This window comes from Oncorhynchus gorbuscha, linkage group LG13 (assembly GCF_021184085.1).
Source record: "Oncorhynchus gorbuscha isolate QuinsamMale2020 ecotype Even-year linkage group LG13, OgorEven_v1.0, whole genome shotgun sequence".
NCBI classification, from domain to species: Eukaryota; Metazoa; Chordata; class Actinopteri; order Salmoniformes; family Salmonidae; genus Oncorhynchus; species Oncorhynchus gorbuscha.
The window spans coordinates 77,577,662-77,603,642 of NC_060185.1; the positions used below are offsets into that span (position 1 = coordinate 77,577,662).

Consider the following 25,981-nt stretch of genomic DNA (forward strand, 5'->3'; position numbering starts at 1 on the left):
AAAGCCATGCGTCCTCTGAAACACAACCCAACCAAGCTGCACTGCTTCTTAACACAGAGCACATCCAACCCGGAAGCCAGCCGCACCAATGTGTCGGAGGAAACACCGTGCACATGGCTACCGGCCAAACCCTCCCTAGCGCTGCGATGCAGTGCCCTAGACCACTGCGCCACCCAGGAGGCCCCCTATCCCATTTATTTTTTATCCTGAAAAACTCAGTCATTAATGATTACAAGAATACACGTAACATGATGTTGCCACCACTATGCTTGAAAATATGAAGTGGCACTCAGTAATGTGTTGAATTCGATTTGCCCCAAACATAACACTTTGTATTCAGGACAAAAAGTGAATTGCTTTGCCACATTCTTTTGCAGTATTACAGTACAGTCATAGCCAAAAGTTTTGAGAATGACACAAATATTAATTTTCACACAGTTTGCTTTAGATATTTTTTGTTAGATGTTACTATGGAATACTGAAGTATAGTTACAAGCATTTCATTAGTGTCAAAAGCTTTTGACAATTACATGAAGTTGATGCAAAGAGTAAATATTTAGTGTTGACCCTTCTTTTTCAAGACCTCTGCAATCCGCCCTGGCATGCTGTCAATTAACTTCTGGGCCACATCCTGACTGACGGCAGCCCACTTTTGTATAATCAATGCTTGGAGTTTGTCAGAATTTGTGGGGTTTTGATTGTCCACCCGCCTCTTGAAGATTGACCACAAGTTCTTAATGGGATTAAGGTCTGGGAAGTTTCCTGGCCATGGACCCAAATATCAATGTTTTGTTCCCCGAGCCACTTAGTTATCACTTTTGCCTTATGGCAAGCTGCTCCATCATGCTGGAAAAGGCATTGTTCGTCACCAAACTGTTCCTGGATGGTTGGGAGAAGTTGCTCACGGAGGATGTGTTGGTACCATTCTTTATTCATGGCTGTGTTCTTAGGCAAAATTGTAAGTGAGCCCACTCCCTTGGCTGAGAAGCAAACCCACACATGAATGGTCTCAGGATGCTTTACTGTTGGCATGACACAGGACTGATGGTAAGCACTCACCTTCTCTTCTCCGGGCAAGCTTTTTTCCGGATGCCCCAAACAATCGGAAAGGGGATTCACCAGAGAAAATGACTTTACCCCAGTCCTCAGCAGTCTAATCCCTGTACCTTTTGCAGAATATCAGTCTGTCCCTGATCTTTTTCCTGGAGAGAAGTGGCTTCTTTGCTACCTTCTTGACACCAGGCCATCCTGCAAAAGTCTTCGCCTCACTGTGTGTGCAGATGCACTCACACCTGCCTGCTACCATTCCTGAGCAAGCTCTGTACTGGTGGTGCACCAATCCCGCAGCTGAATCAACTTTAGGAGACGGTCCAGGCGCTTGCTGGACTTTCTTGGGCACCCTGAAGCCTTCTTCACAACAATTGAACCGCTCTCCTTGAAGTTCTTGATGATCCGATAAATGGTTGATTTAGGTGCAATCTTACTGGCAGCAATAGCCTTGCCTGTGAAGCCCTTTTTGTGCAAAGCAATGATGACGGCACGTGTTTCCTTGCAGGTAACCATGTTTGACAGAGGAAGAACAATTATTCCAAGCACCACCCTCCTTTTGAAGCTTCCAGTCTGTTATTCGAACTAAATCAGCATGATAGAGTGGTCTCCAGCCTCGCCCTCACTCACACCTGTGTTAACGAGAGAATCACTGACATGATGTCAGCTCGTCCTATTGTGGCAGGGCTGAAATGCAGTGGAAATTTTTTTTTGGGGGGGGGGATTCAGTTCATTTGCATGGCAAATAGGGACTTTGCAATTCATCTGATCACCCTCCATAACATTCTGGAGTATATGCAAATTGCCATCATATAAACTGAGGCAGCAGACTTTGTGAAAATTAATATTTGTGTCATTCTCAACTTTTGGCCACGACTGTAGTGCCTTGTTGCAAACAGGATGCATGTTTCGGAATATTTGTTATTCTTTTTGCTCTGTCAATTACATTAGTATTGTGGCGTAACTACAATATTGTTGAAACAACATCAGTTTCCTCCTATCACCAGCATAAAACTTGATAACTGTTTTAAAGTCATCATTGGGCTCATGGTGAAATCCCTGAGCAGTTTCCTTCCTCTCTGGCAACTGAGTTAGAAAGAACACCTGCCTGTATCTTTGTAGTGACAGTGTGTTTTGATACACCATCACCATGCTCAAAAGGATTTCATGTCTGCTTTTTTTGTACCAATCTACCACTAGGTGCCCTTCGACAATTAATGTGAGGCAATTGGGCAGCCCACAATGTTTCCACAAGATAAAGTTAGTCCTGATGACTTTGCAGTAAAGGTACTTTTGACACACTTCCAACCCCCTTTTGACTTTGCCAGGGAAATGGTTAGGGAAAACTGACCACAGATATCCAATGCATTCTATCCTAAAAGTGTTATTTTAATAAGGTACTGATCATGATATTGCTGTCCATCATGTTTGTTTTCATACATGGTTAGCTATGGTGCAACGACCCTCCCTCAGGTTGGCTGGTCACAACTCAAGTGGCCATCTATCACTCAACCTTGGAGTAACCCTCCAAGGCAGTCATGGTATCCATTGCACTAACCGATTTGGACGGGCCTAATGTAGATTGTAGATTGTTTCCATATGGTACCCATTTCAACCCCAGTGCCTCGTTCTGGTCTTGAAACGGCTTCCATTTCAACACTGCCCCGTCAATCATGGTGTGCCCACATTAAACACTTTTTGGAATAAATCTATAATATTGGTAAGTATTAGCAATATCACTCTCCACCTAGAGGAAAGGGACTAACAAAAGAGAAACTGTTGGACCAAAATAAAACAAAAAGTAATCTGATGCCTCCAAGATGAGAACGTAATCCAATATGTTACAAGTAGGTGTAAATTCAGTCAAATAAGACTGGGAAACATAAAGCCTATATTTGTAACTGATGACTTTGAATGTTTGTCATTACTTGTGGGGGACTCCTGGTAATTGAAAATGTCAGTTATATTCAGAAGTCAGTTGGGTAGATGTGGCACTGAACCCCATAAAATAAAAATGTATTTCAGTGTGACAATCAGAGTGGTGCCATGTTTTTCATATTATGATGCTTATTATGGAATTTGGCTACATGTTAAAATTGATTACATTTCGATTTTGTGTCACTGATCTACACACAATACCGCATAAAGAAAAGTGGAATTGTGTTAGAACATTTTAGAATTTAATAAAAAATGAAAAGCTAAAATGTCTTGAGTCAATAAGTATTCAACCCATTTGTTATGGCCAGCCTAAATAAGTTCTGTAGTAAAAATGTGCTTAACAAATCACATAATAAGTTGCAAGGACTCACTGTGTTCAATAATAGTGGTTAACATGATTTTTTAATGACTACCCCATCTCTGTACCCCACACATACAATTATCTATAAGGTCCCTTAATCAAGTAGTGCATTTTAACAGATTCAACCAAAGATCAGAGGTTTTTCACTGCCTCACAAAGAAGGGCCTCTATTGGCAGATGGGTAAAAATACAAAAAGCAGACATTGAATATCCCTTTCAGCATGGTGAAGTTATTAATTAAGCTTTGGATGGTGTATGAATACAACCAGTCACTACAAAGATACAGATGTCTTTCCTCTAACTCAGTTTCCAGAGAGGAAGGAAACTGCTCAGGGATTTCACCATGAGGCCAATGTTGACTTTAAAACAGTTACAGAGTAATGGTTGTGATGTGAGAAAAATGAGGATGGATCAACAACACTGTAGCTACTCCACAGCACTAACCTAAATGACAGAATGAAAAGAAGGAAGCCTGTTCAGAATACAAATATTACAAAACATGCATCCTGTTTGCAACAAAGCACTTAGTAATACTGCAAAAACAATTTAAAAAAAAGTTTTGTCATGAATTCAAAGCATTATGTTTAGGGCAAATCCAACACATCACTGAGTACCACTCTCCAAATTTTAAAGCATGGTGGTGGCTGCATTATGTTATGGGTATGCTTGTCATTGGCAAGGACTGGGGAGTTAAGGATAAAAATAAACATAATAGAGCTAACTATGCACAGGCAAAATCCTAGAGGAAATCCTGATTCAGTTATCTTTCCAACAGTCACAGATGAATTCACCTTTCAGAAGGACAATAAACTAAAACACAAAGCCAAATCTACTCTGGAGTTGCTTACCAAGACAACGAATGGTCTTGAGTGGCGTATATAGTTTTGACTTAAATCGGCTTGAAAATCTAGCAATGATTAACAACTTGAGAGCTTTAATAAAATATATATATATAAAAATAAATGGCCAAATATTGTACAATCCAGATGTGCAAAGCTCTGAGACAAATCACAATCAAATCTATTTGAATCTCACTTTGTAACAACAACATGTGGAAAAAGTTGAGGTGTGCAGATACCTGTCAATATGAGACTGTATATGAATTTTAATCAGATACTGAAGGTTTTGTATTATAAATCACAGTGTGAACGTCAAACCTGCACATCTAAGTCTGACATGATTTGATCTGATTTTACTGTTTTAAATCATGAGATGCTAATTTTATAATTTCTCTCCATCTGCATGTCTTGGCAATGATTATAATGTACCAACTTTTTTCCCCTTCCAATCTCATTACTGAAATATAGATTGTGAGTGTTTTGGCCTTGGTGAGATAGAATAAAAGCCTCTTTCTCTAGACGCGTATAATTGCCTTTTATTTAGACACCGCCACTGCCCTCAACCCACTTCCTGTCCCCTTCCATCTTAAAATGAGGCTCTGGGTCAGCCCCTTTCTCCTGGGGTGTGACATTTGACCTTCACACTCTCCATTTGAAGGGAGTGCAGTGTGTGGAAAACTGCACTCGACCCCTACTGTGGACCGCTCTGCTAAAAGCAGCCACATTCCAGAACTGCAGAGGCCCCGTGGGGATGCTGGCATGAGCTCAGAGGATGACGGCCGATGGGTGTTGGACTTCACTCCAAGACGCGTCCAGAGGTCCAGCCTCCCGCCAGATCCCAGGTGTGCATCCTCTCATGGAAGTAAAAATATGTTCCCTTTCATCTCTCATGTGAATGTCCAGCGTAAATTTGCATTTGACTCTTCTAAACCAATCCCATAGGGGAAGATAGGCTGACACTGATGATGTCCACAGAGAAAAATTTGCTTCACTGAAAAAAATTGGGGGCAGGTGTGAAATCACAAAATAGGTCATTTAGCCACATTTTCTATCAGATGTTTTTCTTCCTATTCTAAAGATGTGCCGTTTTCTCGCTTCCTGAATCGGCATCTTAACATCCAAGCAGAGTGGGAACAGCAAACACATGTTCACTGCTCCAATAAGATGTAGATGTATTTGCAAGGCTGTTCTTGAGTTACAATCTAGTATCAATAGAAAAGAGCCTATAGCAAAGTCAAGGTCGCTTGAAGAGTCAACAGGCACAAATGAAACGTTCATTAAAATACCCATCGAGGTAGAAAATGTGACTAGGAAGGAATAGTCAAATCTTCATGGTCTCACAGATGTTGGCGATAACTCACAAATAAGATTTACTGACTTCCCAAATATCCAGTTATCCACAGGGTATCTGTCTGCTTCAAGGCAATGCTGACGTGGTCATAGTTGGTAAAGACTGCCAGTTGGCTTAACTTCTGCATACAATCAAATTGCACTAAGCAGAATACAAATAAAGAAAATAAGAGAAGACATTTTAATCTCAATGGTTTATGCCAGAGTGGTAAAAATTACAATTGCTAGGATTCTCATGCAGTGTTTGCTGCCGTTCTTATGCTGCAGCATGTCCTTGTGACATCAAAAGCAATTTGTTCTCATACACCAGTGCTCTGAATGCCAACTGAGATAATTGAGGTTAGTCATTTGATGTTAGCCATATTTGTTCGGTAACATTGAAAACATTGGCATTGAAGATTACGGTCATTGTAGTTCTATTGATTCACGAGTGGGCAGTAGCAGCAATTTCACTCATGTGGAAATAACAGTTCTCAATAAACGGGAAAATAGTTAACAGACAATAGCATTTCTACTGCTCAAGGTTATTCTGGCTGATGGTTAACTCCTAGGTTGCAATGTTTCTAACGTTCCTTGATAGATCGATGTACTTAATTTGGCCTGGTTACTTCAGCTACACTGTAGATACTTTAATGTTATCACTACTAGATTGGCCAAGTGCATTATCCTTCTCAGAACATACTCACCGGACAGTTTATTAGATACACATCTAGTACCGGGTCGGACCTTCCTTTTCATGAACTGCAGCCTGAATTCTTAGGGGCATTCTACAAGGTGTCAAAAGTGTTCCACAGGGATTTTGGTCCATGCTGATGCAATGGCATTACACAGTTGACACAAATTGTACTACAACAGTCATGCTGAGAACAGCATGTGAAAGCTATGATCCCTTATTGATGTCACTTGTTAAATCCACTTCAAATCAGTGTAGATGAAGGGGAGGAGACAGGTTAAAGAAGGTTTAAGCCTTGAGACAATTTAGACATGGATTGTGTATGTGTGCAATTCAGTGGGTTTAGTAGTAGGCGCAAGGCACACTGGTTTGTGTCAAGAACTGCAATGCTGCAGTTTCCCGTGGGTATCAAGAATTCTCCCATTGGAGTCAACATGGGACAGCATCCGTGTAACGCTTTGATACCTTGCAGAGTCCATGCCACAACGAATTGAGGCTGTTCTGAGGGCAAAGGTGCAAACAACACCTAAGGAATAAATTACATCTTGCCTATTTAATGATTTCTACCATTCTAGAGGTACTAAACTGTGATAAATTCAATCTGGGTGTCTTTAATGTAAACGTTTTCAATAAGCAGAAGCTACACGAGAGGTTAGAGACGACGGCTGATACTGCAGAGTCATGTGACCAAATGCTTTTCAACCGGGAGATCCAAAGCTTCAGGCCGTTGAGTGACTTTTTCCTTGAAAAATTATATTTTGGTACATAACTGAAGTTGATATGCTTGGAGTTTGATATGTCGTCTTTGAAATTGGTCTTCACTGGGCAGAGATGCAGTTAGCTCGCGTGGCTGAGAATGGGATTGCGAGGGGGTGAGTAGGAGGGAGGGAGCTGGTCTTTGTTCCCCCTCAGACATCCGTTATCTCCTCCTCCATGTCATCTGACGACGACGTCAGATCCAGCTCATCCATCTGAGACACACATTTTGGACACGAGTAGACGAACAGGTAGTTCTCTGGGAAGACAATAACGATGTTACATAAGTCACACAGTTGCCTGTCTCATTCTGGAGAGCAAGAAAGATGATAACGCGGACTGATAGAATGCATTTGCGTCAATCTATCATTACTTCTCTGTTAAAAAGAAATGCCATTATTCAACACGCATACTGTAAACACTATGTATATAACATAATAAAACAGTATATAAGCATAATACACAGTGGGTCTGAATTGTTATCATTTGCTGAGAAAAAAAAGAGACAGAGGCCAGTCTTTGTTCACGCTTCACTACCTCCAGTTTCTGGGAGTTACGGCATTTCCAAGGTAAAATGCCTTTCAACAGGATACAGTGAATGTGAATCAAAAGTGGGCTTACAGAACAAGCCTGCCCTGGGCTTAAAGTGCGACTGAACCGAAAATGGCACGTGGCATCGATACGAGTCAGAACTACATTTTGACACTAGAATAAATGTTTCTAAGTGTAAATAGAATAATTTTGGTCTTGAAGACGGTCTGAGATTTGCGAGATAAATAGGGAAAGAAATTGTGACAAATGAAGTATACCCTAAATTAGAGTAGAGTTGGGTTTATTTCAATCCTGCCCACAGCTGGCAGCACCCAAGTAATCCTCAATTCGGAGCTCAGCTGCATACGAGCCAATTGTGACGCACATGGTCAATTTGGTTAGACATTCAATATCCCTATGGGGCAAGTTAAGGACCATCAGTACATTACAAAACGTACATGAGAATTTAAAAAAAAATGTCAATAACTCCAAATTTCATTGATTTAAAAACCTAAAACCAACTACAAATTGCAGAAATCCACACAAATATTGAAAGCATTTAATGAAACTAAAATATTGTCCCATTTACATTATGCAATTTCTTGACGGCACCAACCATCTCCACAGATGGGCTATCCAAAGACAAACCAATTTTGCCACAGTCGGCTGAAGCGAATAGGTGAAAGAAATTGGCTTGCTACTTCCAGACACAAGACCCGGTTAGACTGTTTCCAGTTACCTACACTGAACAAAAACAAACGCAACAATTTTACTGACTTACAATTCATATAAGGAAATCAGTCAATTGAAATAAATACATTAGGCCCAAATCTATGGATTTCACATGACTGGGCAGGGGTGCAGCCATGGGTGGGCATAGGTCCACCAACTTGGGAGCCATGACCACCCACTGGAGAGCCAGACCCAGCCAATCAGAATGTAATAAAGCCTTTTTGTGGGGAAAAGCTCAGACAGATCCCGCAGGTGAAGAAGCCGGATGTGGAGGTCCTGGGCTGGCGTGGTTACACATGGTCTGCGGTTGTGGAGGTCCTGGGCTGGCGTGGTTACACATGGTCTGCGTTTGAGGCCAGTTGAACATACTGTTAAATTCTCTAAAACGACATTATAGGAAGCTTATGGGAGAGAAAAGAACATTAAATTATCTGGCAAAAGCTCTAGTGGACATTCCTGCAATCAGCATGCCAATTGCATGCTCCCTCAAAACTTGAGACTTCTGTGGTACTGTATTGTGAGACAAAACTACACATTTTGGAATGGCCTTTTATTGGATGGATTATTTTAGCAAAGGAGAAATGCTCAGTATCAGGGATGTAAACAAATTTGTGCACACAATGAGTGAAATACGTATATTTTGCATATGGAACATTTTGGGGATCTATTATTTCAGCTCATGAAACCAAGACTTTACATACGTTTATATTTTTGTTCAGTGTAGAAGGGTGAGTTACTAACTGTACTGTTTTGGCAATGAACGTACAAACGCTTCCAACGTTCAAACAAACTCGCCTCCAAAACCCGAAATCTCGTTCTCAGTCGCATTTCCCAATGAGAAGAATGAAAACAGAGGCTAAATCAGGAAGTTCAGCCCCCCTTTAAGGGGGTAAAAAATAGGTAGTGGATTGACAGTTTGCTAATCGATCAGGAGCGTTGTTCGGCACCGGAATAACCACCAGAACCCCTCGGCTACGCTGGCCAAGGACCGACTGTTATTACCTGGGAGGGTGTCCATTGAACTGGGAACAGTTTGAGTCTGTCAAAGGGACACAGGGGATTTCAGTTGTTTACCTCAGGATTTTCTGTCTGCTATGACAGCTCCGGTCACGCTGACAGCAGTCCAAGTAACTGATGCAGATCTCCTGGATATGTGAGGAAACAAAAGTTAGCAGATGAGGACATTCACATCAAAAGACCTCCCATTACTGCTACTATATTTACACAACAATGCGCTATTATTTTGGTGCCAGAATTCAATCGATGGCTGGCAAAACATTTCTCTGGCCTCCTCACACTAGATTTACAGGCAGATGCAAGCCTTCTCAATATCTGATAGCTTGACACATCAGCCTCAATCTTCAGTCTCTGACTGCTAAAACTGACTGACAACTGAGCACAAAGTTCTCTTGAGTTTATCCATGGCCAGAATGTATCCCCCCAACCCAGCATCCTCTTCTGACCTCTCCAGGGCTGATGTCACTAAGGGCACTGAGGTGAAGCAAGAAGTTGTTGTTCGGGAAAGATGCCTCCGCTTTCGGTATGCAGCTGTGGTTACCTAGAGTAGACGACACAACCAAAACAAAAGTATTTGATAACGACTGTAAACATGGCCTTTTGACCAGGGCAGTAGTTCATTTAATTTATCCTGTATGATGTGTGTGTTTGTGGATTATGGAAGCTGAGGTCAGAAGCCACCTGATTGTGACGACTCACATGAGCTCTGAAGTAGGAAGAGCCCAGAACCCTCGTAGTTCAGGAAGTCACCGGTCTCTGCGGAGACAAATCAAATTCAGCTCTGACCTCCATTCTCAGTAGCAGAGATGTATTCCATTTTAGTAAGGATTTCAAATATGCTGAGTCAAGCCAACCCAATTCAGAGGCGCCAAGTATCCTTTACAATCTTTATAAAATGTGAGCTGCACAAAGCCTTGCTTGGTAATGTAGGTTTAGACAAATATTTTAATCAGACAGCTTTCCCCCAGTATTCCTCAATAAACAGAACAGATGTCTCATGAAGCAGTGTAAGAAGGGAATTGTGACCTTTCGATGTCCTTGTATAGTTGATCAATGAAGGAATCCAATTGCTCCCTCTGCTGGCTAGTCAGCTCCAACGCATCACATGCATGAGCCCATTGGCCGAGAGCGCGATGTAAAGAAACATGATAAAACAACGTCGGCACTTTAAAGAAAGACTAATATTGGGACTAATGGCACGCCTTAAGTGCATCATTTATGTCCATAACATCAATCATTTATGAGTTGGAAAGATTGAGAGCTGAACCTTACCTGGTACCTATGCCCTGTCCATTGGTGCCTACAAGGGCGAAGAGGGAGCGAAATCCCTCAGGTGTAAACCACTAACGTGAAAGGACACACCTTATATAGCATACAGTATCTGCATCATAATCACACATGTTCAGCTCAGAGCTCCCATAGGAAATTATTAAATCAAAGACAGATATTATTTTATATTCTTGTCTCCAGGCTGACAATGAAATAGCCAAGTACCTAGTATTAGCTTGACAAACATGTATGCCCATAAATAAATTGGTAATGTAAAGGGAAATTGTGCCATTCTTACCATATTGAGATGATCATCGTAAAGTGCTGTCGTAAACAGGGTTTGTAGTAAGGTCAAATGTCCCTAAAAAAATGCAACATACCATAAAACGCTTGATCTAAATGAAATGTTTACGAGGTTTAATGTTTGATTTGTTACATTAAATACACTGAAAAAATATATAAAAGGCAACATATAAAGTGTTGGTCCCATGTTTCATGAGCTGAAATTTCCCATACACACAAAAAGCTTATTTCTCTCCAATTGAGCACCAATTTGTTTAAATCCCTGTTAGTAAACATTTCTTCTTTGCCAAGATAACCCATCCGCTGGATATGTGTGGCATGTCAAGAACCATGATCATTACAGAGGTGCATCTTGTGCTGGGGACAATAAAATGTGCAGTTGTCACACAACGCCACAGATGTCTCAAGTTGAGAGAACGTGCAATTGGCATGCTGACTGCAGGAATGTCCACCAGAGCGGTTGTTAATTTCTCCACCATAACGTTGTTTTAGAATTTTGCAGTATGTCCAACCAGCCTCACAACCGCAGATGACGTGTATGGCGTCGTGTGGGCGAGTGGTTTGCTGATGTCAACGTTGTGAACAGAGTGCCTCGTGGTGGCGGTGGGCTTATGGTATGGGCAGGCATAAGCTACGGACAACAAACACAATTGCATTTTATCAATGGCAATTTGAATGCACTGGGATACCATGACGATATCCTGAGACCCATTATTTTTAAGGTATCTGTGACCAGATGCCTATTGTGACCAGATGCCTATTGAATATTCCAATTGATTGATATCCTTAAATGAACTGTAACTCAGTAAAACCTTTGAAATTGTTGCATGTTGCGTTTATATTTTTGTTCAGTATAATTTGAAACAAAAAAATGATGGCACTCATACGTTTTTAATCACCTGTAAGAAACTGCTAGCCATTTGGCTGCTAACAGCTGAGAACTGCTAGCTACCAGGCAAGCACAAAAACAGTCAAATTTCGAGAGTACAGAGCCCTCAAAACTTGGCTGATCGCCCTCTAGTGGCGAAAGTACAAACTGACAAAAATGCACAGTTGAAGGATAATTAAAAAACGTTTTTAAATAGAGACATACTAAGACAAAAGAACCATCACAGTGTGTAAATGATAGCAGTGCAGGAAATTAAGAAATGTATTAAAATGTTGGAAGAGAATGCTGGAATTAAACAATTAAAGTAAAGATGTGCCCATTTTGAATGTTATATTGTTTTTGTGCATCTGAGCTATTGTCGTTCAAGCAGGCAGAAATTCGGCAAGTGTGACATAGAATTGCGATAAAGACGCCCTCACTAAACTGTTAACAGGAATGTCTATCATGCATGTCAGATTTAAACACTGGCCAATGTCATAACAGGGGAGGTTGTCTTCTTTCGAATGTTCTTTTGTGATGTTCCTACCTCAAGAAACATAATTTAACAGAGGGTCTAACACATTTCTCCTAATTGCCTGCCTCTTCAGTCCAGGGTGCATTGCATGATGCCGTTGAGATTGTCAAACTCCACTGTGAGCCACATCAATCTGCAGGTTAAACATGGTGAGATTGTACTCCTAAATTGATAGCGCAGTTTGTTAGAGCCATTTTACAGCTAACTAGATACTTCACATGCTGATATTGACTTTGGTATTATTGTGGGTACCTACGTTCACTAGCTAGCTAAATTGCCAGCCAATAGAGAGCGTTGCATTGTGGGTTTTGTAGTTGACTTGCGCTGCCACAGATTTCCACATTTGATTTATTTCACCTTTATTTAACCAGGTAGGCAAGTTGAGAACAAGTTCTCATTTACAATTGCGACCTGGCCAAGATAAAGCAAAGCAGTTCGACAGATACAACGACACAGAGTTACACATGGAGTAAAATAAACATACAGTCAATAATACAGTATAAACAAGTCTATATACAATGTGAGCAAATGAGGTGAGAAGGGAGGTAAAGGCAAAAAAGGCCATGGTGGCAAAGTAAATACAATATAGCAAGTAAAACACTGGAATGGTAGTTTTGCAATGGAAGAATGTGCAAAGTAGACATAAAAATAATGGGGTGCAAAGGAGCAAAATAAATAAATCAATTAAATACAGTTGGGAAAGAGGTAGTTGTTTGGGCTAAATTATAGGTGGGCTATGTACAGGTGCAATAATCTGTAAGATGCTCTGACAGTTGGTGCTTAAAGCTAGTGAGGGAGATAAGCGTTTCCAGTTTCAGAGATTTTTGCAGTTTGTTCCAGTCACTGGCAGCAGAGAACTGGAAGGAGAAGCGGCCAAAGAAAGAATTGGTTTTGGGGGTGACCAGAGAGATATACATACCTGCTGGAGCGTGTGCTACAGGTGGGAGATGCTATGGTGACCAGCGAGCTGAGATAAGGGGGGACTTTACCTAGCAGGGTCTTGTAGATGACATGGAGCCAGCGGGTTTGGCGACGAGTATGAAGCGAGGGCCAGCCAACGAGAGCGTACAGGTCGCAATGGTGGGTAGTATATGGGGCTTTGGTGACAAAACGGATTGCACTGTGATAGACTGCATCCAATTTGTTGAGTAGGGTATTGGAGGCTATTTTGTAAATGACATCGCCAAAGTCGAGGATTGGTAGGATGGTCAGTTTTACAAGGGTATGTTTGGCAGCATGAGTGAAGGATGCTTTGTTGCGAAATAGGAAGCCAATTCTAGATTTAACTTTGGATTGGAGATGTTTGATATGGGTCTGGAAGGAGAGTTTACAGTCTAACCAGACACCTAAGTATTTGTAGTTGTCCACGTATTCTAAGTCAGAGCCGTCCAGAGTAGTGATGTTGGACAGGCGGGTAGGTGCAGGTAGCGATCGGTTGAAGAGCATGGATTTAGTTTTACTTGTATTTAAGAGCAATTGGAGGCCACGGAAGGAGAGTTGTATGGCATTGAAGCTTGCCTGGAGGGTTGTTAACACAGTGTCCAAAGAAGGGCCGGAAGTATACAGAATGGTGTCGTCTGCGTAGAGGTAGATCAGGGACTCACCAGCAGCAAGAGCGACCTCGACACATGTTGCTACCGACCTTATTTTAGAGTCAAAATTAAACATTTGTTCACAAAAACTATTTCCCACATATTAGCGTTATGTAACACTAAATTACAGGAATGAGTGGTTTTGGGTGGATTTTTCCTTTCAATATGCAAATAAGCAAAAGCTGTGTGTATTAAGTAAATAGACGCCAGGCTCAAATAGAAGCCTGTCTGTAATAAGCGCCTGTTGTGTTCAGTGATTTAAGCAAATAAACACCCAGGCAATTAATGGAAGTTTTACAGTAGTCTATAATCTATTACAGTAACAATGAGTCAAACCTAATAGTTAGCACAAATGTGAAAAAAAACTCATTTGAAGCTCAATCCCTGTTTCCTCAATTCCTCTCTAAGCACATTGGCGGAGAGGTTCCAAGGTCTCTTCCTCAGACCTCCTCCTCCAAATGAGCCTTAAGGGGAATTGAGGAAGCATGGATTTGACAGCTAGTAGTTTACATTTTCAGGCACAGCCACTACCTCTATTCTTACCTGGAACTTCTCTTCCAGCAGCTTGTATGCAATTTCCTCCTCCTCGTTGGCCGCACGGCTGCAAAACTGAAAGAACAACTTCTGCCAGCAGCATTTGTCTTGGGCCTGCATGACAAATTCAAACATTATATAGTGTGAGTTATGCACAGGTATGCATGCACATATAGTATTATAATAGCAAACTGACAGGTTAAATGCTTCTCCCGGCATTGTAAAGGTCTGTTCATCTACACAGACACCAGATTCTCAAACAAGCATTCACTACAAATCATCACTGTCTGATAAACCTTTCAACTCTATTTTTGAAAATGTTATTTTTTCCCACCACATTTATTGAAAGCAGTACTCTGAACATGCCTCTGGGACCAAGAAAACATTAAACATAGCTTCTGACATTTCATAATTGAATTTGTTAAATTGGGGGAATATTTTTTTTCCTTCAGTTTTCAGCCGACAACAAAATACAGAATGCAAATAGAGAGCAACTCACTTTGGAATTAAAACAGCTGAAAAAAAAGGTGATGCTGGAGGTCTCAGGAGGGTAATGCATACTCCTAGGGGACAGATGGAGGGGATCATGTCACCTCATGCAATTACAGCCAAAATATCAGTGAGGCTGGATTTGAAAACATTACTAGCTGCCAACTCCTTGCTTTCTCATCCTCATTTCCTCCAATTCCTGTCTCCCTGTCAAAGCCAATTGAAAGAGGAATTGCAAGGGAGGGATCTTTGAGAGGGAGATAAAGAATTAGAGGAAACAAGGACAGAGAAAGCTAGAAACATTGTTTCAAAACCCAGAGACTCGGCAGACCAGGGTTTGGCAAGTCAATGGGAGAAGTGAAAAATGTGTCCTTAGTTAATTTCCTCAAAATTTAAAGGCAGAACCTAGATTTGAGATGTCTTCGGTAGCTGAAACTGTAATTACTACAACCTCGTGAAATTGACATACTGACATGTTTTTATTTTCATCAAAACATTTTATCGAAGTGGTGCCTTTGATTTGACGGCCTGCACATAAGTAGTTCGGCGCGAAAACCGTTAGTCCCGATGACGTGTTTCTGCGCACGAGCTTAGCTAGCTAACGTCGTCATGATATTTACCAGCATGATCGGGGATTCTATTTGAGAAGCAGTTTCTAGACATCTTCATAATGTACTGTCTTTGGTAAAATTTTCAGATTCAGTGCAAGAGAAATATGGGCCCCATCAATTGGAATTAAATTAAACAGCAAATCCATCTCACCTCCAGGCATCCTTCAGTTTGTTGACGGGATGGTCCGGGTCCTCTTGGGAGTGGCCTAAGCACAGGGCCCGATGGTACTGGTCTGCCGCAGCCTGCCGACACTCGTTGCTATAGTACATCACCTGGAGGGGGAGACAAAGTCTACTTCAGTGAGAGGTCTTGTTTGTTCCAATAAGTTGGACCCGTTCCTGACCCGAATAAATGTGTTATAAATATAGAGACCTGGTTCAAATGGACCCAAAGACAACCGGACCCGGCCCCGTATAGACCCTGTCTGATCCGATCCCAGTGAAGGAAGCAGCAGAAAATCAATATTTTTAGCTACGCTATTAACTGAAGCTGTTAATGCACGCACCGGGGGAGAGCGGAACGGAGCTAAGAGGGGACTTGCTGTGTTTGTGACTGTGGCTCGAGGAAGAGACACAGCAGCAACCAAGTCGACTCACACCACTAAATTCTAGCTGCAAAAGCTAGATGACTTATCATCCAATCTTACATAGTACCCGTTTGACTGCATCAAACCAAGAAGAGAAGCTAGTTAAGATAGCTAGCTATCTTGGCTAAGCAAGCTATTTAGGATGCGCTTTCTCCCCCGTCCTACACAATAGCTCCATTCAAAGTATTAAGCAGCAGACCATCTGCTGGCTCTTGGTCGTTGAAAGGGAAACATATCCTTCTCATTTAACTTTTAACTCCATGGATCTCCTAACTTGTTTACCAATACACATACGGGGCCAGAGTCTAATGCCGCTTTGATGACTTGTGATTGGCCAACAAAAAAACAAGTGACACTCCTGTGAAAAATATGAGTCTCTCTCAATAAGCCGAAGCAGCATAAACGAGACAATTTACTCTCCCTCCCTCTACTGCAGCAGTCGGGTCTGTACCTTGCCTTACCGGCAAATCAGTTCTAATTCCACATACCCGCAACAATTCGATCAGAACCAGATCAGAGGTCAAATACAGAATTTCAGACCTGACCTGGTCGGGGCCTGGGTAATAGAGTTTCGGGAGGACCTGTGAATAACTACACTGAAGACCAAAGCCGAAACACTGGACTAGGCTGGAGGAAGTAGCTACAGTATATCAACACATCTCCATATGGAGAACAGGCATTGGGTAGGTATATCACATTTAAGTGGCTTCTAATCCTTCATCTCTACAGATCTAAAAAAAAAACAGGCTAGGAAAAAGCATATAGGCATGCTCCATTTTGCTTTCAACAATGTGTTTGAAGATCAGTAGTGTCCAGTCCTTAAAGTTTAAATATGTAACTTTTTGGGCGATCCAACCAAATTCACATTGATATATCTATAAATCACATTTCTTTCTCAGTGAAAGCAAGTCTAAGAAGCGGGAGATGTGTTATGTGCACTATTTCTATGCCTCCCATTATTAGGTTTTGTTTTTGCATCTTTTACTTTCGGTTTTGTACACCAGCTTCAAACAGCTGGATATACAATATGTTTGGTTAGGGAAAAGATTTCACAGTGGTTCAGACGGTACAATGATTCTCTATACTATACTTGCTTGTTTGATTTGTCACAAATTAAAGTTAGGCAATCTAGAATAATTTTTGCAACTAGGAAATGGGAGCTATTTCTGCATAGTGCACCTTCAAATCAAATAAAATTTTATTTGTCACATACACATGGTTAGCAGATGTTAATGCGAGTGTAGCGAAATGCTTGTGCTTCTAGTTCCGACAATGCAGTAATAACCAACAAGTAATCTAGCTAACAATTCCAAAACTACTACCTTATAGACACAAGGGTAAGGGGATAAAGAATATGTACATAAAGATATGAGTGAGTGATGGTAAAGAGCGGCATAGGCAAGATACAGTAGATGGTATTGAGTGCAGTATATACATATGAGATGAGTATGTAAACAAAGTGGCTAGTGATACATGTATTACATAAAGATGCAGTAGATGATATAGAGTACAGTATATTCATATACATATGAGATGAATAATGTAGGGTATGTAAACATTATATTAGGAAGCATTGTTTAAAGTGGCTAGTGATATATTTTACATCATTTCCCATCAATTCACATTAATAAAGTGGCTGGAGTTGAGTCAGTGTGTTGGCAGCAGCCACTCAATGTTAGTGGTGGCTGTTTAACAGTCTGATGGCCTTGAGATAGAAGCTGTTTTTCAGTCTCTCGGTCCCAGCTTTGATGCACCTGTACTGACCTCGCCTTCTGGATGATAGCGGGGTGAACAGACAGTGGCTCGGGTGGTTGTTGTCCTTGATGATCTTTATGGCCTTCTTGTGACATCGGGTGGTGTAGGTGTCCTGGAGGGCAGGTAGTTTGCCCCCGGTGATGCGTTGTGCAGACTTCACTACCCTCTGGAGAGCCTTACGGTGGTGGGCGGAGCAGTTGCCGTACCAGGCGGTGATATAGCCCGACAGGATGCTCTCGATTGTGCATCTGTAGAAGTTGAGTGCTTTTGGTGACAAGCCAAATTTCTTCAGCCTCCTGAGGTTGAAGAGGCGCTGCTGCGCCTTCTTCACGATGCCGTCTGTGTGGGTGGACCAATTCAGTTTGTCTGTGATGTGTACGCCGAGGAACATAAAACTTACTACCCTCTCCACTACTGTTCCATCAATGTGGATAGGGGGGTGTTCCCTCTGCTGTTTCCTGAAGTCCACAATCATCTCCTTAGTTTTGTTGACGTTGAGTGTGAGGTTATTTTCCTGACACCACACTCAGAGGGCCCTCACCTCCACCCTGTAGGCCATCTCGTCGTTGTTGGTAATCAAGACCAACCACTGTTGTGTCGTCCGCAAACTTGATGATTGAGTTGGAGGCGTGCGTGGCCACGCAGTCGTGGGTGAACAGGGAGTACAGGAGAGGGCTCAGAACGCACCCTTGTGGGCCCTCGTGTTGAGGATCAGCGGGGTGGAAATGTTGTTGCCTACCCTCACCACCTGGGGGCGGCCCATCAGGAAGTCCAGTACCCAGTTGCACAGGGCGGGGTCGAGACCCAGGGTAGCTTGGAGGGTACTATGGTGATAAAATGCCGAGCTGTAGTCGATGAACAGCATTCTCACATAGGTATTCCTCTTGTCCAGATGGGTTAGGGCAGTGTGCAGTGTGGTTGAGATTGCATCATCTGTGGATTTATTTGGGCGGTAAGCAAATTGGAGTGGGTCTAGGGTGTCAGGTAGGGTGGAGGTGATATGGTCCTTGACTAGTCTCTCAAAGCACTTCATGATGACGGAAGTGAGTGCTACGGGGCGGTAGTCGTTTAGCTCAGTTACCTTAGCTTTCTTGGGAACAGGAACAATGGTGGCCCTCTTGAAGCATGTGGGAACAACAGACTGGGATAGGGATTGATTGAATATGTCCGTAAACACACCAGCCAGCTGGTCTGCGCATGCTCTGAGGGCACGGCCGGGGATGCCGTCTGGGCCTGCAGCCTTGCGAGGGTTGACACATTTAAATGTTTTCCTCACGTCGGCTGCAGAGAAGGAGAGTCCGCATGTTTTAGTTGCGGGCCGTGTCAGTGGCACTGTATTGTCCTCAAAGCGGGCAAAAAATTGATTTAGTCTGCCTGGGAGCAAGACATCCTGGTCCGTGACTGGGCTGGTTTTCTTTTTGTAATCCGTGATTGACTGTAGACCCTGCCACATACCTCGTGTCTGAGCCGTTGAATTGAGATTCTACTTTATCTCTATACTGACGCTTAGCTTGTTTGATTGCCTTGCGGAGGGAATAGTTACACTGTTTGTATTCGGTCATGTTTCCGGTCACCTTGCCCTGATTAAAAGCAGTGGTTCGGGCTTTCAGTTTCACGCGAATGCTGCCATCAATCCACGGTTTCTGGTTTGGGAATGTTCTAATCGTTGCTATGGGAACGACATCTTCAACGCACGTTGTAATGAACTCGCTCACCGAATCAGCACATTCATCAATGTTGTTGTCTGATGCAATACGAATCATATCCCAGTCCACGTGATGGAAGCAGTCTTGGAGTGTGGAATCAGATTGGCAGTGCAGATGGGGAAAGACTTGAGAGACACTCACCTGGCATTGTGGGCAAGCTTGGTGCAGCTCTGGGCGCACCTTGCACAGCTCAGTGTGGGCTAGACTGAGGCCAGGGTTGCCACTCAGTCTTCGGGCATTATCCTGAGCTGTCTCCAGAGCACTCAAGCAGTATTCACAGGCTGGAGGAGACACAGGGATGGATGATTAAGTAAATGGGAGATAACTAAGGGTAATTTTATCACTAAACTACATGACCAAAAGTATGTGAACTGCTCGTCAAACATCTCATTCCAAAATCATTGGCATTATGGAGTTGGTCCTCCATTTGCTGCTATTAATAGCCTCCACTCTTCTGGGAAGGCTTTCAACTAGATGTTGGAACATTACTGCGAGGACTTGCTCCCACTCAGCCACAAGAGCATTAGTGAGGTCAGGCACTGATGTTGGCCGATTAGGCCTGACTCGCAGTCACCATTCCCATTCATACCACAAGTGTTCAAGGGGGTTGAAGTCAGGGCTCTGTGCAGGCCAGTCAAGTTCTTCCACACCAATCACAACAAACCATTTTTGTATGGACCTTGCTTTGTGCACAGGGGATTTGTCATGCTGAAACAGGAAAGGGCCTTCCCCAAACTGTTGCCACAAAGTTGGAAACACAGAATCATCTAGAATGTTGTATGCTGTAGCGTTAAGATCTCTTCACTGGAACTAAGGGACCTAGCCGGAACCATGAAAAACAGCCCCAGACAATTATTCCTCCTCCACAAACCTTTACAGTTGGCATTATGCTTTGGGGCACGTAGTGTTCTCCTGGCATCCGCCAAACCCAGATTCGTCCACCAGACGGTGAAGTGTGATTTGTCACTCCAGATAACAAGTTTCCACTGCTCTACAGTCCATTGGCGACGAGCTTTACACCACTCCAGCTGACACTTGGCATTGCATATGGTGATCTTCGGCTTGTGTGCGGCTGCTCAGCCATGGAAACCCATTTCATGAAGCTCCCAACTAACAGTTCTTGTGCTGACGTTGCTTCCAGAGGCAGTTTGGAAAATCGGTAGTGAATGTTGCAACCCGAGGACAGGCGATTTTTACGCGCTATGTACTTCTGTTCTGTGAGCTAGTGTGGCCTACCACTTCTCGGCTGAGTCGTTGTTGCTCATAAACGTTTCCACTTCACAATAGCAGCACTTACAGTTGACCGGGGCAGCTCTAACAGGGCAGAAATTTTACAAATCGACTTGTTGGAACGGTAGCATCCTATGACGGTGCCACGTTGAAAATCACTGAGCTCTTCGGTAAGGTCATTCTACTGCCAATGTTTGTCTATAGAGTTTGCATGGTTGTGTGCTCAAAATAGATACACCGGTCAGATAGCTCAATCCACTAATTTGAATGGGTGTCCACATACTTTTGTATATACCGTAAGAAACACCATTATTTTTTTTTCAATCAGCAGTTCCCCCTGGGCTATGTTCATCTAAAATATGGATTACAAAAGCAAAGCCAGCTGGAACATTTTGCGCCAAGATTTTCAGTCGTCAACAGGAACATAAACAGAGGATTTGTTGTAACTTCTGAGTTGTTCAGTCTGTCAACCAACTAAATCTTGAACCTACATGGCACCCCACCTTTATATTTGTACTGGGAATTCCACAAGAACTGGGAAGAGACAAGAGGGCGCTCTACAAAAATGGTGTCTCCCTTTTTGATGGCCTTCTTGGCAAATAATCCTTTGCCCTAAGATAAAAGCAAAATGTTTAATGTTAGTTTCCCATGACAATTTCATTACGCACCTAGCTACATATACTTTATCCATACCAAGTGCACCCTATTGAGTCAGACCAGGATAGCCTTTGACCTTTATTAGCCCCTTCAAAAAGGTATAGTAGGAGACTAATCTGCTATTTAACGTTACATGATGCTAGCTAGCTAGACTAAACGCGTAGCTATCTAGTTAACATTAATCAATTAGTCACAATGCCACATGGATTGCTGACTCAACTACCCGGTCGCATTCACAGGTTGTATCACATTTTCACTTCATTTCATTACAGTACAACGGTTTGATTTGTTTGATCGTAGCTAGCTACTTAGCTAGCTACATAGCCGTCTTTGTATCAAAGATAATTGTGTAGTCTAGAGCGATTTTCTAGGTTCGCTAGCCATCTATTGTCGTTCTTTTAACGCAACGTAACGTAAACAACACTGCTAGCTAGCCTGCTAGCCCCCGAATAGCAACACTGCAGAAACTATTACACTCAACGGAACGACTTGATTAGTGTAGTGTCAACAACGCACCCACTGCCAGCTGGCCTACTTCAGCAGTACTGTATCATTTTAATCATTTTAGTCAATAAGATTCTTGCTACGTAGCTTAACTTTCTGAACATTCGAGACGTGTAGTCCACTTGTCATTCCAATCACCTTTGCATTAGCGTAGCCTCTTCTGTAGCCTGTCAACTATGTGTCTGTTTATCCCTGTTCTCTCCTCTCTGCACAGACCATACAAACGCTCCTCACCGCGTGGCCGCGGCCACCCTACTCTGGTGGTCCCAGCGCGCACGACCCACGTGGAGTTCCAGGTCTCCGGTAGCCTCTGGAACTGCCAATCTGCGGTCAACAAGGCAGAGTTCATCTCAGCCTATGCCTCCCTCCAGTCCCTCGACTTCTTGGCACTGACGGAAACATGGATCACCACAGACAACACTGCTACTCCTACTGCTCTCTCTTCGTCCGCCCACGTGTTCTCGCACACCCCGAGAGCGTCTGGTCAGCGGGGTGGTGGCACCGGGATCCTCATCTCTCCCAAGTGGTCATTCTCTCTTTCTCCCCTTACCCATCTGTCTATCGCCTCCTTTGAATTCCATGCTGTCACAGTTACTAGCCCTTTCAAGCTTAACATCCTTATCATTTATCGCCCTCCAGGTTCCCTCGGAGAGTTCATCAATGAGCTTGATGCCTTGATAAGCTCCTTTCCTGAGGACGGCTCACCTCTCACAGTTCTGGGCGACTTTAACCTCCCCACGTCTACCTTTGACTCTTTCCTCTCTGCCTCCTTCTTTCCACTCCTCTCCTCTTTTGACCTCACCCTCTCACCTTCCCCCCTACTCACAAGGCAGGCAATACGCTCGACCTCATCTTTACTAGATGCTGTTCTTCCACTAACCTCATTGCAACTCCCCTCCAAGTCTCCGACCACTGCCTTGTATCCTTTTCCCTCTCGCTCTCATCCAACACCTCCCACACTGCCCCTACTCGGATGGTATCGCGCCGTCCCAACCTTCGCTCTCTCTCCCCGCTACTCTCTCCTCTTCCATCCTATCATCTCTTCCCTCCGCTCAAACCTTCTCCCACCTATCTCCTGATTCTGCCTCCTCAACCCTCCTCTCCTCCCTCTCTGCATCCCTTGACTCTCTATGTCCCCTATCCTCCAGGCCGGCTCGGTCCTCCCCTCCCGCTCCGTGGCTCGATGACTCATTGCGAGCTCACAGAACAGGGCTCCGGGCAGCCGAGCGGAAATGGAGGAAAACTCGCCTCCCTGCGGACCTGGCATCCTTTCACTCCCTCCTCTCTACATTTTCCTCCTCTGTCTCTGCTGCTAAAGCCACTTTCTACCACGCTAAATTCCAAGCATCTGCCTCTAACCCTAGGAAGCTCTTTGCCACCTTCTCCTCCCTCCTGAATCCTCCGCCCCCTCCCCCCCTCCTCCCTCTCTGCAGATGACTTCGTCAACCATTTTGAAAAGAAGGTCGACGACATCCGATCCTCGTTTGCTAAGTCAAACGACACCGCTGGTTCTGCTCACACTGCCCTACCCTGTGCTCTGACCTCTTTCTCCCCTCTCTCTCCAGATGAAATCTCGCGTCTTGTGACGGCCGGCCGCCCAACAACCTGCCCGCTTGACCCTATCCCCTCCTCTCTTCTCCAGACCATTTCCGGAGACCTTCTCCCTTACCTCACCTCGCTCATCAACTCATCCCTGACCGTTGGCTACGTCCCTTCCGTCTTCAAGAGAGCGAGAGTTGCACCCCTTCTGAAAAAACCTACACTCGATCCCTCCGATGTCAACAATTACAGACCAGTATCCCTTCTTTCTTTTCTCTCCAAAACTCTTGAACGTGCCGTCCTTGGCCAGCTCTCCCGCTATCTCTCTCTGAATGACCTTCTTGATCCAAATCAGTCAGGTTTCAAGACTAGTCATTCAACTGAGACTGCTCTCCTCTGTATCACGGAGGCGCTCCGCACTGCTAAAGCTAACTCTCTCTCCTCTGCTCTCATCCTTCTAGATCTATCGGCTGCCTTCGATACTGTGAACCATCAGATCCTCCTCTCCACCCTCTCCGAGTTGGGCATCTCCGGCGCGGCCCACGCTTGGATTGCGTCCTACCTGACAGGTCGCTCCTACCAGGTGGCGTGGCGAGAATCTGTCTCCTCACCACGCGCTCTCACCACTGGTGTCCCCAGGGCTCTGTTCTTGGCCCTCTCCTATTCTCGCTATACACCAAGTCACTTGGCTCTGTCATAACCTCACATGGTCTCTCTTATCATTGCTATGCAGACGACACACAATTAATCTTCTCCTTTCCCCCTTCTGATGACCAGGTGGCGAATCGCATCTCTGCATGTCTGGCAGACATATCAGTGTGGATGACGGATCACCACCTCAAGCTGAACCTCGGCAAGACGGAGCTGCTCTTCCTCCCGGGAAGGACTGCCCGTTCCATGATCTCGCCATCACGGTTGACAACTCCATTGTGTCCTCCTCCCAGAGCGCCAAGAACCTTGGCGTGATCCTGGACAACACCCTGTCGTTCTCAACTAACATCAAGGCGGTGGCCCGTTCCTGTAGGTTCATGCTCTACAACATCCGCAGAGTACGACCCTGCCTCTCACAGGAAGCGGCGCAGGTCCTAATCCAGGCACTTGTCATCTCCCGTCTGGATTACTGCAACTCGCTGTTGGCTGGGCTCCCTGCCTGTGCCATTAAACCCCTTCAACTCATCCAGAACGCCGCAGCCCGTCTGGTGTTCAACCTTCCCAAGTTCTCTCACGTCACCCCGCTCCTCCGTTCTCTCCACTGGCTTCCAGTTGAAGCTCGCATCCGCTACAAGACCATGGTGCTTGCCTATGGAGCTGTGAGGGGAACGGCACCTCAGTACCTCCAGGCTCTGATCAGGCCCTACACCCAAACAAGGGCACTGCGTTCATCCACCTCTGGCCTGCTCGCCTCCCTACCACTGAGGAAGTACAGCTCCCGCTCAGCCCAGTCAAAACTGTTCGCTGCCCTGGCCCCCCAATGGTGGAACAAACTCCCTCACGACGCCAGGACAGCGGAGTCAATCACCACCTTCCGGAGACACCTGAAACCCCACCTCTTTAAGGAATACCTAGGATAGGTTAAGTAATCCCTCTCACCCCACCCCCCCTAAGTTTTTAGATGCACTATTGTTAAGTGACTGTCCCACTGGATGTCATAAGGTGAATGCACCAATTTGTAAGTCGCTCTGGATAAGAGCGTCTGCTAAATGACTTAAATGTAAATGTAAATGTGACATGTCCTAGCTAGCTAGCTACAGTAATAAAGTATAATAAATATAGGCCATGTGACGCTTTAAATGTATGAATTTCAGTCCTTGACTAACAATGTTATTCTGTACTAATGTATGTATTGTCTATGTGACGTTTTAAATGTATGAATTTCAGTCCTTGACTAACAATGTTATTCTGTACTACTATATGTATTGTCATGTTTCATGTGGACCCCAGGAAGAGTAGCTGAGGCTTTTGCAGTGGCTAATGGGGATCCTAACGTTAAATATCCCCCCCCAAAAAAAAAAAATAAAAAATAACATGGCTGGTAGCTAAGTAACCACGCAGTGTAGTAGCTAGCTATGGCCAGCCAGTAAACATAAAAAAAAATTTTTTTTACAAGAGATTCTGTCCTTCTCATAATTTGGGCCAGCCCATTTGACAGCATGCGTGGCACTGCATTTGGCATCAAAACGGTGCTAGAAAACGACAAACTTGAAATTAGCCTTTTCAAAAGAACCCCCGTCTGCACATTACCTTAACCTTGTAAATACATCGGACTTCCACACAACTGCACACTTTAGTTGTGTCCACGCAGAAAGAAAGCATGTCATCTTGGGAGGCAGCCATCTTCAAATTAACCCTTGGCCTTTGAACTCTAAAGTTTTTAGAGGAGCCTACCCGTAAACATTTAGCGGCCTCTATTTATTTCACCTTTATTTAACCAGGTAGGCTAGTTGAGAACAAATTCTCATTTACAACTGCGACCTGGTCAAGATAAAGCAAAGCAGTGCAACACAAACACATGGAATAAACAAACATACAGTCAATAATAAAATAGAAAAAAGTATATA

The 25,981-nt window shown here is 43.7% G+C and overlaps 1 protein-coding gene across 1 annotated transcript; it reads right to left on the reverse strand.

Moving 5' to 3' along the window:
• Window positions 1-4,406: 4,406 nt before the first annotated feature.
• LOC123992367 (histone-lysine N-trimethyltransferase SMYD5-like) lies at window positions 4,407-20,080 on the reverse strand. Its single transcript, XM_046293512.1, is given in 12 exon segments — window positions 4,407-7,223; window positions 9,302-9,372; window positions 9,691-9,785; window positions 9,944-10,023; window positions 10,271-10,376; window positions 10,518-10,587; window positions 10,812-10,874; window positions 14,355-14,481; window positions 14,861-14,908; window positions 15,597-15,718; window positions 19,635-19,774; window positions 20,068-20,080. Coding segments are annotated over 12 exon segments (987 nt in total). The 3' UTR covers window positions 4,407-7,171.
• Window positions 20,081-25,981: the final 5,901 nt, after the last annotated feature.